The 12,656-nt window shown below is 32.5% G+C and overlaps 1 protein-coding gene across 5 annotated transcripts in view; it reads right to left on the bottom strand.

The window, feature by feature from the left end:
* Positions 1-12,656, bottom strand: part of TRAPPC10 (trafficking protein particle complex 10) — a 106,725-nt gene that overhangs the window by 64,109 nt on the left and 29,960 nt on the right. For all 5 annotated transcript variants that reach the window (XM_031959287.1, XM_031959283.1, XM_031959284.1 and 2 more), the window contains 3 exons: positions 9,566-9,647; positions 6,125-6,260; positions 2,743-2,939 (listed from right to left, as the gene is read on the bottom strand). In XM_031959287.1, coding sequence (XP_031815147.1) covers positions 2,743-2,939; positions 6,125-6,260; positions 9,566-9,647 — 415 coding nt within the window. The remainder of the gene's footprint in view (positions 1-2,742; positions 2,940-6,124; positions 6,261-9,565; positions 9,648-12,656) is intronic.

Below are 12,656 nucleotides of genomic sequence, written 5' to 3'. Positions count from 1 at the left end.
TATATAGAAATGTTGATGATTTATGTGCATTTAGTTTTTGTTCTAGAATTCTGCTAAAGTAGTTAATTATGCCAATTAAATTTTCAGTTGAATGTCTAGGATTCTCAAAGTATATCACCAGAACATCTGTGAAAAGTGATCCTTTTTTCCCATACTGTCTACTACATTTCCTCCCCCATCACTATTGAGGAATAGTGATGATAATGAACATCCCTGTTTCACCTTTGATCTTAGTGAAAAAGCTTCTGGCTTATCCCTATTATAGTTAATACTTGCTGATAGTTTTAGATAGATACTGATAATCATTTTAAAGAAAGCTACATTGATTCTAATTCTTTCTAGTTGTTTAAAACAAAAACAGAAACCAGGAATGAGTTTTTTACTGTACCTATTGAGATAATCATTATGGTTTTTGTTGTTTTTGTTTTTGATATGGTCAATTATGCGGATAGTTTTCCTAAATGAACTAGTCCTGCATTCTTTGTATAAATCCCACCTGCTCATGCTATAGGATTCTTATAATATATTGCTGTAATATCCTTGCTAGTATTATATTCATAATTTTTCTATCAATAATCATTAAGAAATTTGGTGGGATTCCTTCTTTTAGTATTTTCTCAAATAATTTATATCCCAGCTTTACCCTATATGGAATTTCATAACTGAATATGGCAAAATTATGATTTATTATTAGTAAATGTTTGATTTCATTATCTATTTTATATATCTATATAAAACCAGGGTCACATAAAAATTTCTTAGTGAAGAGACAATAGGTTTAAGAAGGCCTGGTTTATACAATATTTAAATTAGTTTTTATTTAAATGTTTGATAGAATTAATTTCTAAATCAATCTAGTCCTAGTGATCATTTTTAGTGAGCTCATTTATAGCCTGTTCAATTTCTTTTTTCTAAGACAGAGAAGCATTCTACTTTTTCTCCAAATTTAGACAATTTATATTTTTGCAACTATTTCATCCATTTCACTTATAGCCTCAGATTTATTGGCATATATAATTAGGCAAAATAAGTCCTAATGATTGCTTTAATTTCCTCTTCATTTGTGGTATTTATCTTTTTTCATTTTTGATCCTGGTGATTATGTTGTCTCACTGTTATCATGATCTTTAATAAAATTATTGGATATTTCTATGATTTGTTCTTTGACCCACTCATTCTTTAGGTTTAGATATTCAGATTTCTATTACTAGGCTTCTAAGTCCCTTTACTGATTTTAATTTTTATTACATCATAGTCCAAAAGTCCAAAAAGATTGTTTGTAAGATTTTTATGCCCTAACATACAATTAATTTTTATGAAGGTGACATGTACAGTTGAGAAAAAAAGTAGGTTTCTTTTCTATTCACTTTCAATTTTCTCCAAAGGTCTATTATAGCTAATTTTTCTAAAATTTTATTCATCTCCTTAACTTTTACAATTACATTTTTAATATGGTTTGGACAACACTTACAAGTTTTGCAAACCATTTCCCACAGAAGGGAGTTTCAAACTATTGTGTACAGTGGTCTCTTTTTTTTCTTCTTCCAGTTCATTCTAAAAAGACCAAATTAGCCTTATAACAGCTTTGGTCATCAATCAAGACATATATAAGAGCCAGTCTGTGTTAGGTATTAAAGATACAAAGATGAATATTAAAATCATTCTTGCTCTCAAAGCTTGTATATTTCTATTGGAAAAAACAGAATATTAATATGCATGCTTATATGTATGTATGCATGTACGTTTGTATGAACACACATCACAGCAATGTTATTGATTATACAACATAAACACAAGGTATTTTGGGCCAGGAAATCACTAACAGTTGTGTGGAGATCAGGAAAATTTCATGAAGGCAATAACACGTCATCTGAATCTTGAAAAACGAATGAAGTGAATCTGTCTTAGGGATTGTAATAGATGAAAATAGAGAGTAACTGCATTCTAAGTCTGGGGAACAGCCAATGAAAAGGCAATGAGACAGTATATGGTATGTTATGCATGAATAACAGCAACAAAGCCTATAGCTAGATCACAGAATTCATAGAGGTAAATAACATGTAAACAGAGTAGAGAAGTAGTAGAAGGGGCCAGATAGTAAAGTCTTAAAATGCCCAAAAGAATATTAGAGGAATTTGATAAGTAGCAAAGGGATATGGTCAGAACTATGATTTGGGAAAATCACTTCGGTGGCTATGTGGAGTCTAAATAACAGTAGGTTAAGAATTCAGGGAGGACAAGTTTAACCTATATCGGATTGCCTGCTGTCTTAGAAGGGAGAAATAGAGAGAGAGAGAGAGGAGAAAAATTTGGAACACAAGGTTTTGTAAAGGTGAATGTTGAAAACTATTTTTGCATGTATTTGGAAAAATAAAATACTATTTTTAAAAATTAGGGGCAGCTAGTGGATAGAGTACCAGCCTTTAAGTCAGGAGGACCTGAGTTTATATCTGGTCTCAGACACTTAACACTTCCTGGCTATGTAACCCTGGGCAAGTCACTTAACCCCAATTGCCCGCAGCAAAAAACAAAACAAAACAAACAAACAAACAAAAAAAACCAACTTACAGGGAGGATAAGAGTGTGTGTGTGTATAATATCAACTATTCAACTGTATAGCGGTGACTTTATTTAATACTACAGGCTGTAGACAAAGATTGAGAGATGAAGGCATCAAATTTGTAAATATAAAGTAGTTGTCTAATTTATTTGGCTGTTAGTGAAATAAAATTATATTCTTACCTGTCACTTTGTTTATTACAAAAATCATTTCTTATTTTGTCCACAATGGATGTGCGTGGAAGGATGTTGGTTTTGTTTTTTTTCTTGGCATCACTTTCAACTACCACTATTAACCAATCCACAGAACTGTGAGCTTTCAGGACATTCTGCCACTTGGTGATGTCATCTTTTAATGTAGCTTTATATACTTCAGTATCCTAAAAAAATAAATTGTGAGTCACTGTAAAGGTAATTTGATATGATCACTTTAATTCTAGAATAAATTAACTTAAAATAGGCCCATTGAACCATAGTAATGGTATTTTTAATTAAAAAAAAAATCAGTCAGTTATCTTAACAGTATGCATTTTCATGATAGGCTATAAGCCAAAATATATATTAGTCAAAGACAACAAAAAAAAGCAATTTTTAAAGACCCGTATATTGTCCAATCCTGTCATATCATCACTCTAAAGAATTCTCACAGCGAGGAAACTCCTATACCAGTGCAAATCAGCAGCTATTATGCAATTTGTAATCCCCTAAAAACACTAGTCCAAAAAAGGATACACATAAGACAATCCATTGAGGTGTGCTAAAAAAAAAAATATTCAAACAAAAGAGAGCCAACCCAGCCAAATGAGCATTTTTCCAATCAGCATTGCCTATGTCTTCTGCTCTATTTCTTCCTGTTTGCCCCCACTGTGGGTTATACCACTTGCTCCTTCTCAAGAAGGTACATGGACAGGTATTTATTCTCCGATCTACCTCAATCTTCCTTTTTTCTTGCCCATATTAGTATGAGCTACATTGGAAGTCAACAGCCAGCAATTGTTACCTATCCAGCTTTAGCTGCTTCCCATACCCTTACTCCAGGCACAAACTATTCTAAAGAGTCTGCTGTATAGTATATAATAGGTATTAGTAGTACATGTATAAAATGTACAAATACATAGTGAGGGCAAATACAGAAAAATGTTTTACTGATAAGGAACACAATCAAAAAAATGCTACCTAGAGAAATTACTTTTCTACGAGTCAAAAAGCAAATGTGTATCAGAGGTTCCTGATTCCCAATTCCTCTACATGCTCTCTTGTTCACTAGCAACACTTTCAATATAAATATACACTGCAAATATTGCCATTAAAGTCAAATCACTACTTTTCCCTCAAAATCAAAAATTTTCAAAATATAGTGAAGTTCTGACAATCAATGACAACAAGAAAGCATCTATTTGTGGCCACCGAACTTTTTTTTGGCAGTTCTAACTCTGCTTGAATCCCATGGTAGTCCTTTGAACAGATTAATTCTGATACATTTTACATACATTACTTACATTAATTACATACATTAACTTACAAGGTAAGTTAGCTTGTCACTTGATCTCAGACCAACAAGGGAAGAAAACCAAGAGTAAGATGAAGAATTCCTGTCCCTATTCAATATTCTTAAAGTCAATACTTAAAAAGTGTTCTTTTAAAAAACCAGAAATCCATAAGAGACAGAAATAAGAGTGGGGAAGAAATGATTTGAAGATTAGACCCAAACATTTGCTAACATTCTAGAGTTTCTACCCACATATTTAAGGATACCCAGTCTATGTAATCCTTTCTACTGAGAGAGTATGAATTGTCATGGTTCAATTTTGTTGCTTTGTTTATAAATGGCTTTAATTCCTCTATCTTTTTTGAAAGGGAAACAGGATTCAGAGTAGTTATTTCATTGACAGAGAATGTACTTCAAGTGAGGAAATCCCCTCTATCAATGCAAATCAGCCCATTTCTAAGTATTCCCCTGTTTCTAAGTGTTCCTTAATGCAACACTTAGAAATGATGTGCCCAGGGTTACACAGTTCATTTACATAAGAGACTGGACTTGTACCTAGGTCTTCCATTCCAGGTAAGTCTTTTATCCACTACATTATGATCCCTTTCCTAATACATAGGTAAAAAGATCCACAACCATAAAAATAATAGTTCATTTTTTTTTAAAGTAAAAAGGAAGTATAAAAGTCTTAAGTAAATGTTGTTCATTTGTTAGCATCTTCACTATTTACTAACTACTGTAATTTCATTATTCCTTCAGTGACTTTCAAATGATATTTATTCATATGAATTTTGAAAGCATAATAGTTGATCTAAGAATAACCTAATCTCATATTTTGTACTCAAGAATCATTTATCAATATATTTAGAACTTTTAAGTTGCTTCTTGCTTTACTAAATTGTCACATTAAGGAAAATCAAAAGTCACTCTTTCTTTGGAAATAGCGGTGTGTGCATGGAGGGGGGAAGTGGAGAGGGGAGCAGGCAATTGGGGTTAAGTGACTTGCCCAGGATGACACAGCTATTAAGTGTTAAAGGTTGGATTTGAACTCAGATCCTCCTGACTTTAAGACCAGTGCTCTATCTACTGCACTAGCTAGCTGCCCCAGTTTGTTTTTTAAAGAAATAAAAACACAGTGAGAAGACATACTACTTACATATTTTAAGAGTTTATAACAAAACTGCCCTTTTGATAGGCAAAAGAAATTAGCAGGTTTAGACTAATCTAAAAGTTTTTGATTTAAAAGATTTTAACAATTAAAATATTAGACAAAATTAGGAACTAATATATGCTTCAAAGAAATGGGAAAGCATAAAAGTAAACGATCAAAATTCTCCAAAGCTGACAAGATTATTAAGTAAATATCCAAAAAAATCAAATGCATAAATTTTGCAATTTATTTGGTCTTTCTACTCAGAGAAGGTTGTTGAGGTTGTTGATGCTTATTAACTTATGAATTGTATCAATAGCCTTCCCTGAGTTAATAACAATAACTAGAATAAAGAAGATTGTAAATTATTATATTCTGAAAGCTTGCCCTGGCAGCACCCCTATTTACCTTAGTAAGATGTAAAACACGTCTTGATTTTCAAGGAAAATACAATGTTGGCCCATTGTATAACATACTACAGAGATTGTCTTTGCAATGTTTTTTTGTTTTTTGTTTTTTTTTATCAGTTAAGCACAGGGAAAAAATGAGTTTTGTATTGTGCTTTGATCAAATAATCAAACAATAATATCGGTTAGTAGCAATTTAATAAATCATTTTAAGTCAGGTAAATATTGTATATATAGGAATGGGAGCCGTAATTTTATTAGGTAAAGGCTCATGAAGTTTTCACTGCACATAATTATCTTTTTACTCAAGTAGCAAAATCTATGAAATTGAATGTTTTCTATAAAACAAGTCACGAATGAACAATGTAAAATTAGCTCATAAACACAGTTCTTTTAAGAATGAAGGAAGCAATAACAATGAAAAGAAAGTATGAATATAAATGTACAATAAACTGACTCCTTCAATGCCTAAGTTAAAAAAAATCCATTTCCCACCTATCTTTTTTGATGAATACTTACACAGCATTCTGTCCAATAAATATGAAGGAAGGGGAAAGTAAGAAGGGCTTTGTTTCCTTCTTTCGGCAACAACTCCTCTTTGAATTGAACAAAGTTAGATTCTAAGTGAATCATCTTTGGAGCACGACCATAGGACCTATAAACAAGTAAAAATGAAAATAAATTACTATATAAATTATGATTAAAGAGGATGCAAAGAAGAAAAAAAGGAATAATTGTGGTTTTTAAAAAGCTGAAGCAGTTCTAAAATTCTGTACATTATAATCTAAAACTAAGAGTATGCTCAAATCAAACACTTCACTGAAGTAAAATATTACATATGTTTATAATCTTAAACCCATACTACACACTCATAGAGATTACTATTGCCTAAAAGAGAATCAGAAGGCAATGCATGTGGTAAAATTTATCATCTCAAAAACTGTCTGGAGAGAAAGGAAATAACTGGCTATTGAACTCAATGAACTAAAGAGAAAAAAAGAAAAAGATGTGACCAACTACAATAGCTTCAAATCGACCTAGTCAAATGAACCAATACTGCTGAAAAATGGGAAATGGGAAAAAAAAAAAAAGGCAAAGATACTGATCTTAATTGACAGAAAGCAATTTTTCCAGTGAGGAGGCCCCAAGGGCGTAGATAACCTGAGCCAGCAACATGTGATATAATAATTTGATCAAGTCAAAGGCAACACTTGTTCAGAATGTAAACTTACCTAAAGGATTGTACACCACAGAGAATAACATAAACAATAACCTTCACAAAATAGGGAAAAGTAGTACAAATGGAGACAAATTTATAGAAAGGATAGAATGAAGACCAACTGGGTTACATCATCCCAAGACCATTCATAAATGGAACCAGCAGGAAAATAACATATGAAACATCTGTCAATCTTGCTCTAATGATCATAAGTAACTGAGGAATGACCAGATTTGGACTCTTAATAATTCCATTCTCAATGAACTATACAAGAAAGTAGAAATCACACTCAAGAAGATAAGTTGACAGATAAGTTCAAAGTGAGGATATATTTTCAAGATAAAAATCTCAAAAGTGTCAAATAAAATATTAATTATAAAATATAGCAAGGAGGGGAAGATTTTTTAAAATGGAAAAAATCAAGGGGTACAACTATTACTTAAAAAAAAGAGAAGATTTTGTTACAGAAGAGAGAAAAATGGATTTAGAGTTAGGAGGACCAGGGTTCAAATCTTATTTTTGCAACTTATCACCTGTGTTCCCTTGGTCAAATCATAATTTTTCTGAGACTCAAAGAGTTTATACTAAATATCTAATGTTGCTTCCAGGTCTAAATTTGTGATCTCATGAACCATGTAACTGCTGATTTACACACTTTTCTCATTTTATTGAAATCTTTGAGAATGAACAATATATGTGTCAATGGAAATGGGCATATAGGATAAGAAAACATGTATAGGGCGGTTAACTACACTGATTGAGGGAACACTCAAGGTTTTATTCACCATAAATTTGTGAAGGAAACATTATTAGTATCAAGATGATTTTACAAATGGAGAAATAAAAGCTCCGAAAAGTTAAGTTAGTTAACTGTGCTAAATGCTGAGTGAGAATAACAAAAAAGACAAAAAGAATACCTGCCTGTAAGGAGCTCACATGCTAATGGAGGAGAGCACATGCAAAAAAAATTTAAAAAAAGTAAAGAGATACAAACAGTAAATTGATAATCTTAGAGATAAGTCACTAGCATTAGAGGGGGAACCAGGAAAACTATCTTACAGATGAAAGGATTTGAGTTAAGATTTGAAGGAAGAAGCTGAGTCAGAAATGAGTATGGAGAACATCACTATCAATCAATATTTATTAAGTACCAGCTATATGCCAAGTACTATGCTAAGTACCAGGGATACAAAAAAAAAGCAATTCCTGTCCTCAAGAACTTACAATCTACAAGGGGTAGTAGACAACATGCAAACAAATATAGACAAAGCAATCTATATAAAGAATAAGTAGGAAGGCACCAGAATTAAGAGGGGTTGGGGAAGACTTCCAATAAAAGACAGGATTTTAATTCGGATTTAAAGAAAACCAAGCAGGTCAGTAGGGCGAGGAACATTTCAGTCCTGGGGAATAGTCAGAGAAAATACCAGGAATAGCCAGGAGGCTGGGATTACTGGGTTGAAATGCATGTGTGGAGAAGTAAGTTTTAAGAAGTTTGGAAAGGTAAGTACTTTCTAGGCATGGAGGAAGGCTAGGATAAATATGTGGAGTTGGGAGGTGGAATACATTGTGCAAAGCACAGAAAAGAGACCAGTATTACTAAATTGTAGAATACCCAGAAAGGAGTTAAATAATAACAAGACAGGAAAGACAGGAAGGGGTCAGGTTGTAAAGGCTTTAAAAGGTAGAGAGTTTTATATATGAATCATGGAGGTAATAGGGAGCTACTGGAAAATATTAAAGAAAAAAGTGACATAGACTAGTGCTTCAGAAAAAAATCACTTTGATGGTTGAGTAGAGAATGGAGTGAGGAGATTTGAAGTAAGCTGGGAGATCAACCAGATTATTAGAAAGGGCCTGACCAATAGTAAGTCCTTAACAAAAGCTTTTCCATTCATGTAAAAACAAAGATCAATAAAAATAACATTTTAAAAAACTATAAAAACAAAATAATGTAAACCACAGTACATATCTTTAACTTTCAGCAGGGATCAGCATAAAGTAGATGTTTAATGTAGAAATATCTCGGGTCCGGGTCCTGCTCCTGACTCTCTAAACTACCAGGATTGACTCATTTTAAAAACCTTCCTTGTTCCCTGGGGCCTTGAATACTTAAAATTCATTGGAGAATGATTTCCTTATGGTTCCTTTTTCCCACTGCAAGTTCCTTCAATTTCAGGAGAGTGGGGGGGAGGAGACAGACCATTCTTTACATACAGCTCTGCTTATGACTTTTAGGCCACAGATACCCTATCTGTCCTTTTATTTTTTTTTGACACAGTAAATGCTTAATAAATGCTTGTTTACTGGATGATTTTCTGAACATTAGTACTGATCATTAAGAATTTGAATTGGGGGCAGCTAGGTAGGTGGTACAGTGGATAGAGCACCAGCCCTTAAGTCAGGAGGACCTAAGTTCAAATATGTCCTCAAATACTTAACACTTCCTATCTGTGAGACCCTGGACAAGTCACTTAACCCCAACTGCCTCAGCCCCCCCCCCCAAAAAAAAAAAAAAAAAAGAATTTGAAGTGTATCCTTCAGTCTCTATTTGTATTACATTATCCTCAAGGTACCCTGTTCACTTTCTGTATTGACCCATTAACTTAAGACATTTTTAAAACAAAGAAGCAATTAAATGCTTAATCTTTAGTTTGCTGGCTTATCATAACAGATTTTGAAAATCCAACTATCCTTTCCCATTACACTAAGTACTAAAAAAATAAGAAAATAAAAAGTACCTTCTCCATTCCATAGGTTCTCTTGGAAGCTGTTGAGATAGTGTAGGATAGACAGAAGCAAATAAATTTTGATCTCCAGCACCTACAAAGGTAACAGAGAGAAATCCAGTTATAGAATGCTAAGATTATAGAAAATACAGGCTCTAGGTTACTGAATTTTTAAAAAATCCATTGTAAAATTCAATAAAACTAGCATCATAAAAATATACCTCGGGTTTGCATAGGACTAGTTATTGCAATGCCTTAAAATCATCGACATTTAAATCTTACTTGAGAAGCAGTTGACCCTTAGAGGTTCTAAATATTTTATATTCTATGATTTATGCTAAGAAAATATAGCCTTCTAGACTAGTATTCTAATAAGGGTGGTAGATTGTCATGATGAAATGTAGCATAACAACTTCAAGGTGATATTTCTAACTTTAAGACTATAAAAAAGGTGTTAAAGAAGGTCACTGTGAAAGTGTAAAATTGTCATCATTAGATGGAAAGGAATATTACTGGTTTAACTAAGTTCATAAAACTTTTTAAAAATGTGTTTTAAAATGTCCCTGGATAATATAGTTATTAAAAAACTAGCTGCCCAAATCTGGGCATAGAACCACAATCCTTAGATTAAAAAAAAAAAAAATAAATATATATTTTTTTAAATACGTAATTTACTAAAGTTAGTTAGTTACTAAGGAAATGGTTTCAGTCTTTTTCTCAGCTTTTTGTTTCTTAAATATAAGTGAAAAGAGAAGAAAAGGAATTTGATAAAAGTTATAATTATGTGCCTAAACAAAAAGAATTAATTCCAATATGAATGGCTTGAAATTTCTAAACTAGTTAATTCATAACAAACTACGTAGAGTGGAAAGACAACTAGATTTGGAGTCAAAAGATCTAGGGTCAAATCCTGGCTCTGCCTCTACTATCAACATTTCAATATGATTTTCATATTTAAAAAGAAGCAAGCTATACATAGTATTCACACAGTTTTATGTAGAACTTTTTAAATAATTTGATCAAAATGGATTGTAGTTTTAGTTCCAAAAGAAATTTGTTAAGTCATCTAATCAAACCTCTTCCTTTTATAGACAGGGAATCTGAGGTTTAGAGAGGAAAATGATTTCTCCCAGGGTCTCAGAGGGCCTAAAGGGTAGGAGCACAATTTAAACTCTATTCCTCTGTCTTCAAGTTCTTCACACTTTCTAAAGCACCAGAAGGGATTTAAAATACTAATTTATCTTTAGTTTTGGAATCATATTTATATTAGATTGCAGGTTAATCTAACAGTTTCACATATGCTATCTCAATTTAAACCTAATATTTAACATTTGGATTTATATTTAGAGTGCCTAAACTGCAAATGATCTTGCCAAGTATAAATAGAGACTACTACAAAGGTATGCCTGTAAACCAAATAGCAATGTATTAAACCCTTTGTTTAAAGAAGACACTGGAAAATGTATGACAATGTAAAAATAAAAGACAGCAATGAAATTAATTTTAAAATAAACAGTTATACCTGTTTCTACAATCCTTTCCCAGAAAGTTTATGGATACTTAAAAGCCATGCCTACGACAAAGAATTTAAAACCAAATCAAAGCATACAACCCAGATTAAAAAAAAAAAAAATCAATAAAACCAACTGATATATTTTCAAAAATCTGTCAATTGCAATGATCCATGCCCATAGGCTCCTAATCTCTGCAAAAAGAAAAAAAATGGAGAGATATCTTCTCACATCTCTGGGACCAATTGTTTTTTATAATTTCATACTATTCACTACAATTTTAAGAGGGAATGTAATCCCATGGAATTAAGTCTGGAGAGTTAGTATTTACTATTATTCTGCAGAGGACGTTAACTTTCACAGTTGAAGAGACTGCTTAATCACAGAGATATCCTAATAAAACCACTTTTCCTGCTACTATGAATGAAATAGGTTAAAGCTCTAAGGAACTTCTTTCCTGAAAGGAACTAGTGAGTACCAAAAGGAAGACTAAAATTACCCCCCACACCTATGTGCTTCTGACTTTCCAGATTTCTTCCTGACTCAGCTGCATTCCCATCCTGTAATATATGCCATGCCAGCCCAGTTCTTCCAAGGTGAGTTCTATCTGGGGGCCTACAGTTTGGGGACAGGCCTAAAGTGACTGTGATTCATCTGCTTTCTATAATTCACTTCTGACTCTCTGTATTTTACCATCATAATCTCACACAGATATCTGAATCCCCAATACTCAGCACAATTACCCAACAAATAGTACTCAATAAATGACTGATGCCTACCTGTCTAACAGAGTTTTTTTTCCCCCTTGTTAACTGTTGTCTTGCAAAGAAAGAATTCCTGAAAAGGGTCTTTTAGTTAACAAGCTATTAGAGGTGTTTCTAAAGATTTGCAAGGTTAAGAAGGACTCAACTGGAAGTCAAGTGATCTTGGCTTCGATCTTACTCACCTCAATACATTATTTAAATATTTAGATGTGTCTTATATTGCTTGTTACATTATTAATAAACTGAATTACTAGTTATCCTAATGTTTATTTAAACTTATGAGAAAGGTCTGGACATATACAGGGTGAATAAAAGCTTAGAAGAAAATTAATAACAGTGGGGTCTCAAAGTAAATTCACTAATTAATGAGAAAGACTGAACCTCTACTAAACTTATGAGGAAATATCAAAACATAGTATTTGATTGTCTTGGAAACAGGGACAAGAATTTATAAGATGAGTCCAATAAGCAAGCTGTTGGGTAGGGGTTAATGTCATTGTTTACTTAGTGTAGTCTACCAAACAGCTCACCAATCAAATTCTACACAGGCTACACATTGAACTTGGTTAGTTATTCCTAAAGCCTACTAAGGCAATAAAAGGTTACATTCTTCTTCGTCTTCTTTTTTTTTTTAAACAATAAATGGGATCTTATAGCTTCTATATTTTATGTAAGTTTATATCTCTTTGTCAATCATGAAATAGGAAAGATGTTCTCTACAGAATATCAATCACAAAAAATCAATTTTTCCCTAATGATGCTATCTAATAGGTTCTATCATGTTTCATATGAAAAAAAAAATGCCTTAAATCATTGAAAGAAAAGCAA

Source organism: Sarcophilus harrisii, chromosome 3 (assembly GCF_902635505.1).
Source record: "Sarcophilus harrisii chromosome 3, mSarHar1.11, whole genome shotgun sequence".
NCBI lineage: Eukaryota > Metazoa > Chordata > Mammalia > Dasyuromorphia > Dasyuridae > Sarcophilus > Sarcophilus harrisii.
This window is presented reverse-complemented; position numbering and strand designations above follow the sequence as displayed.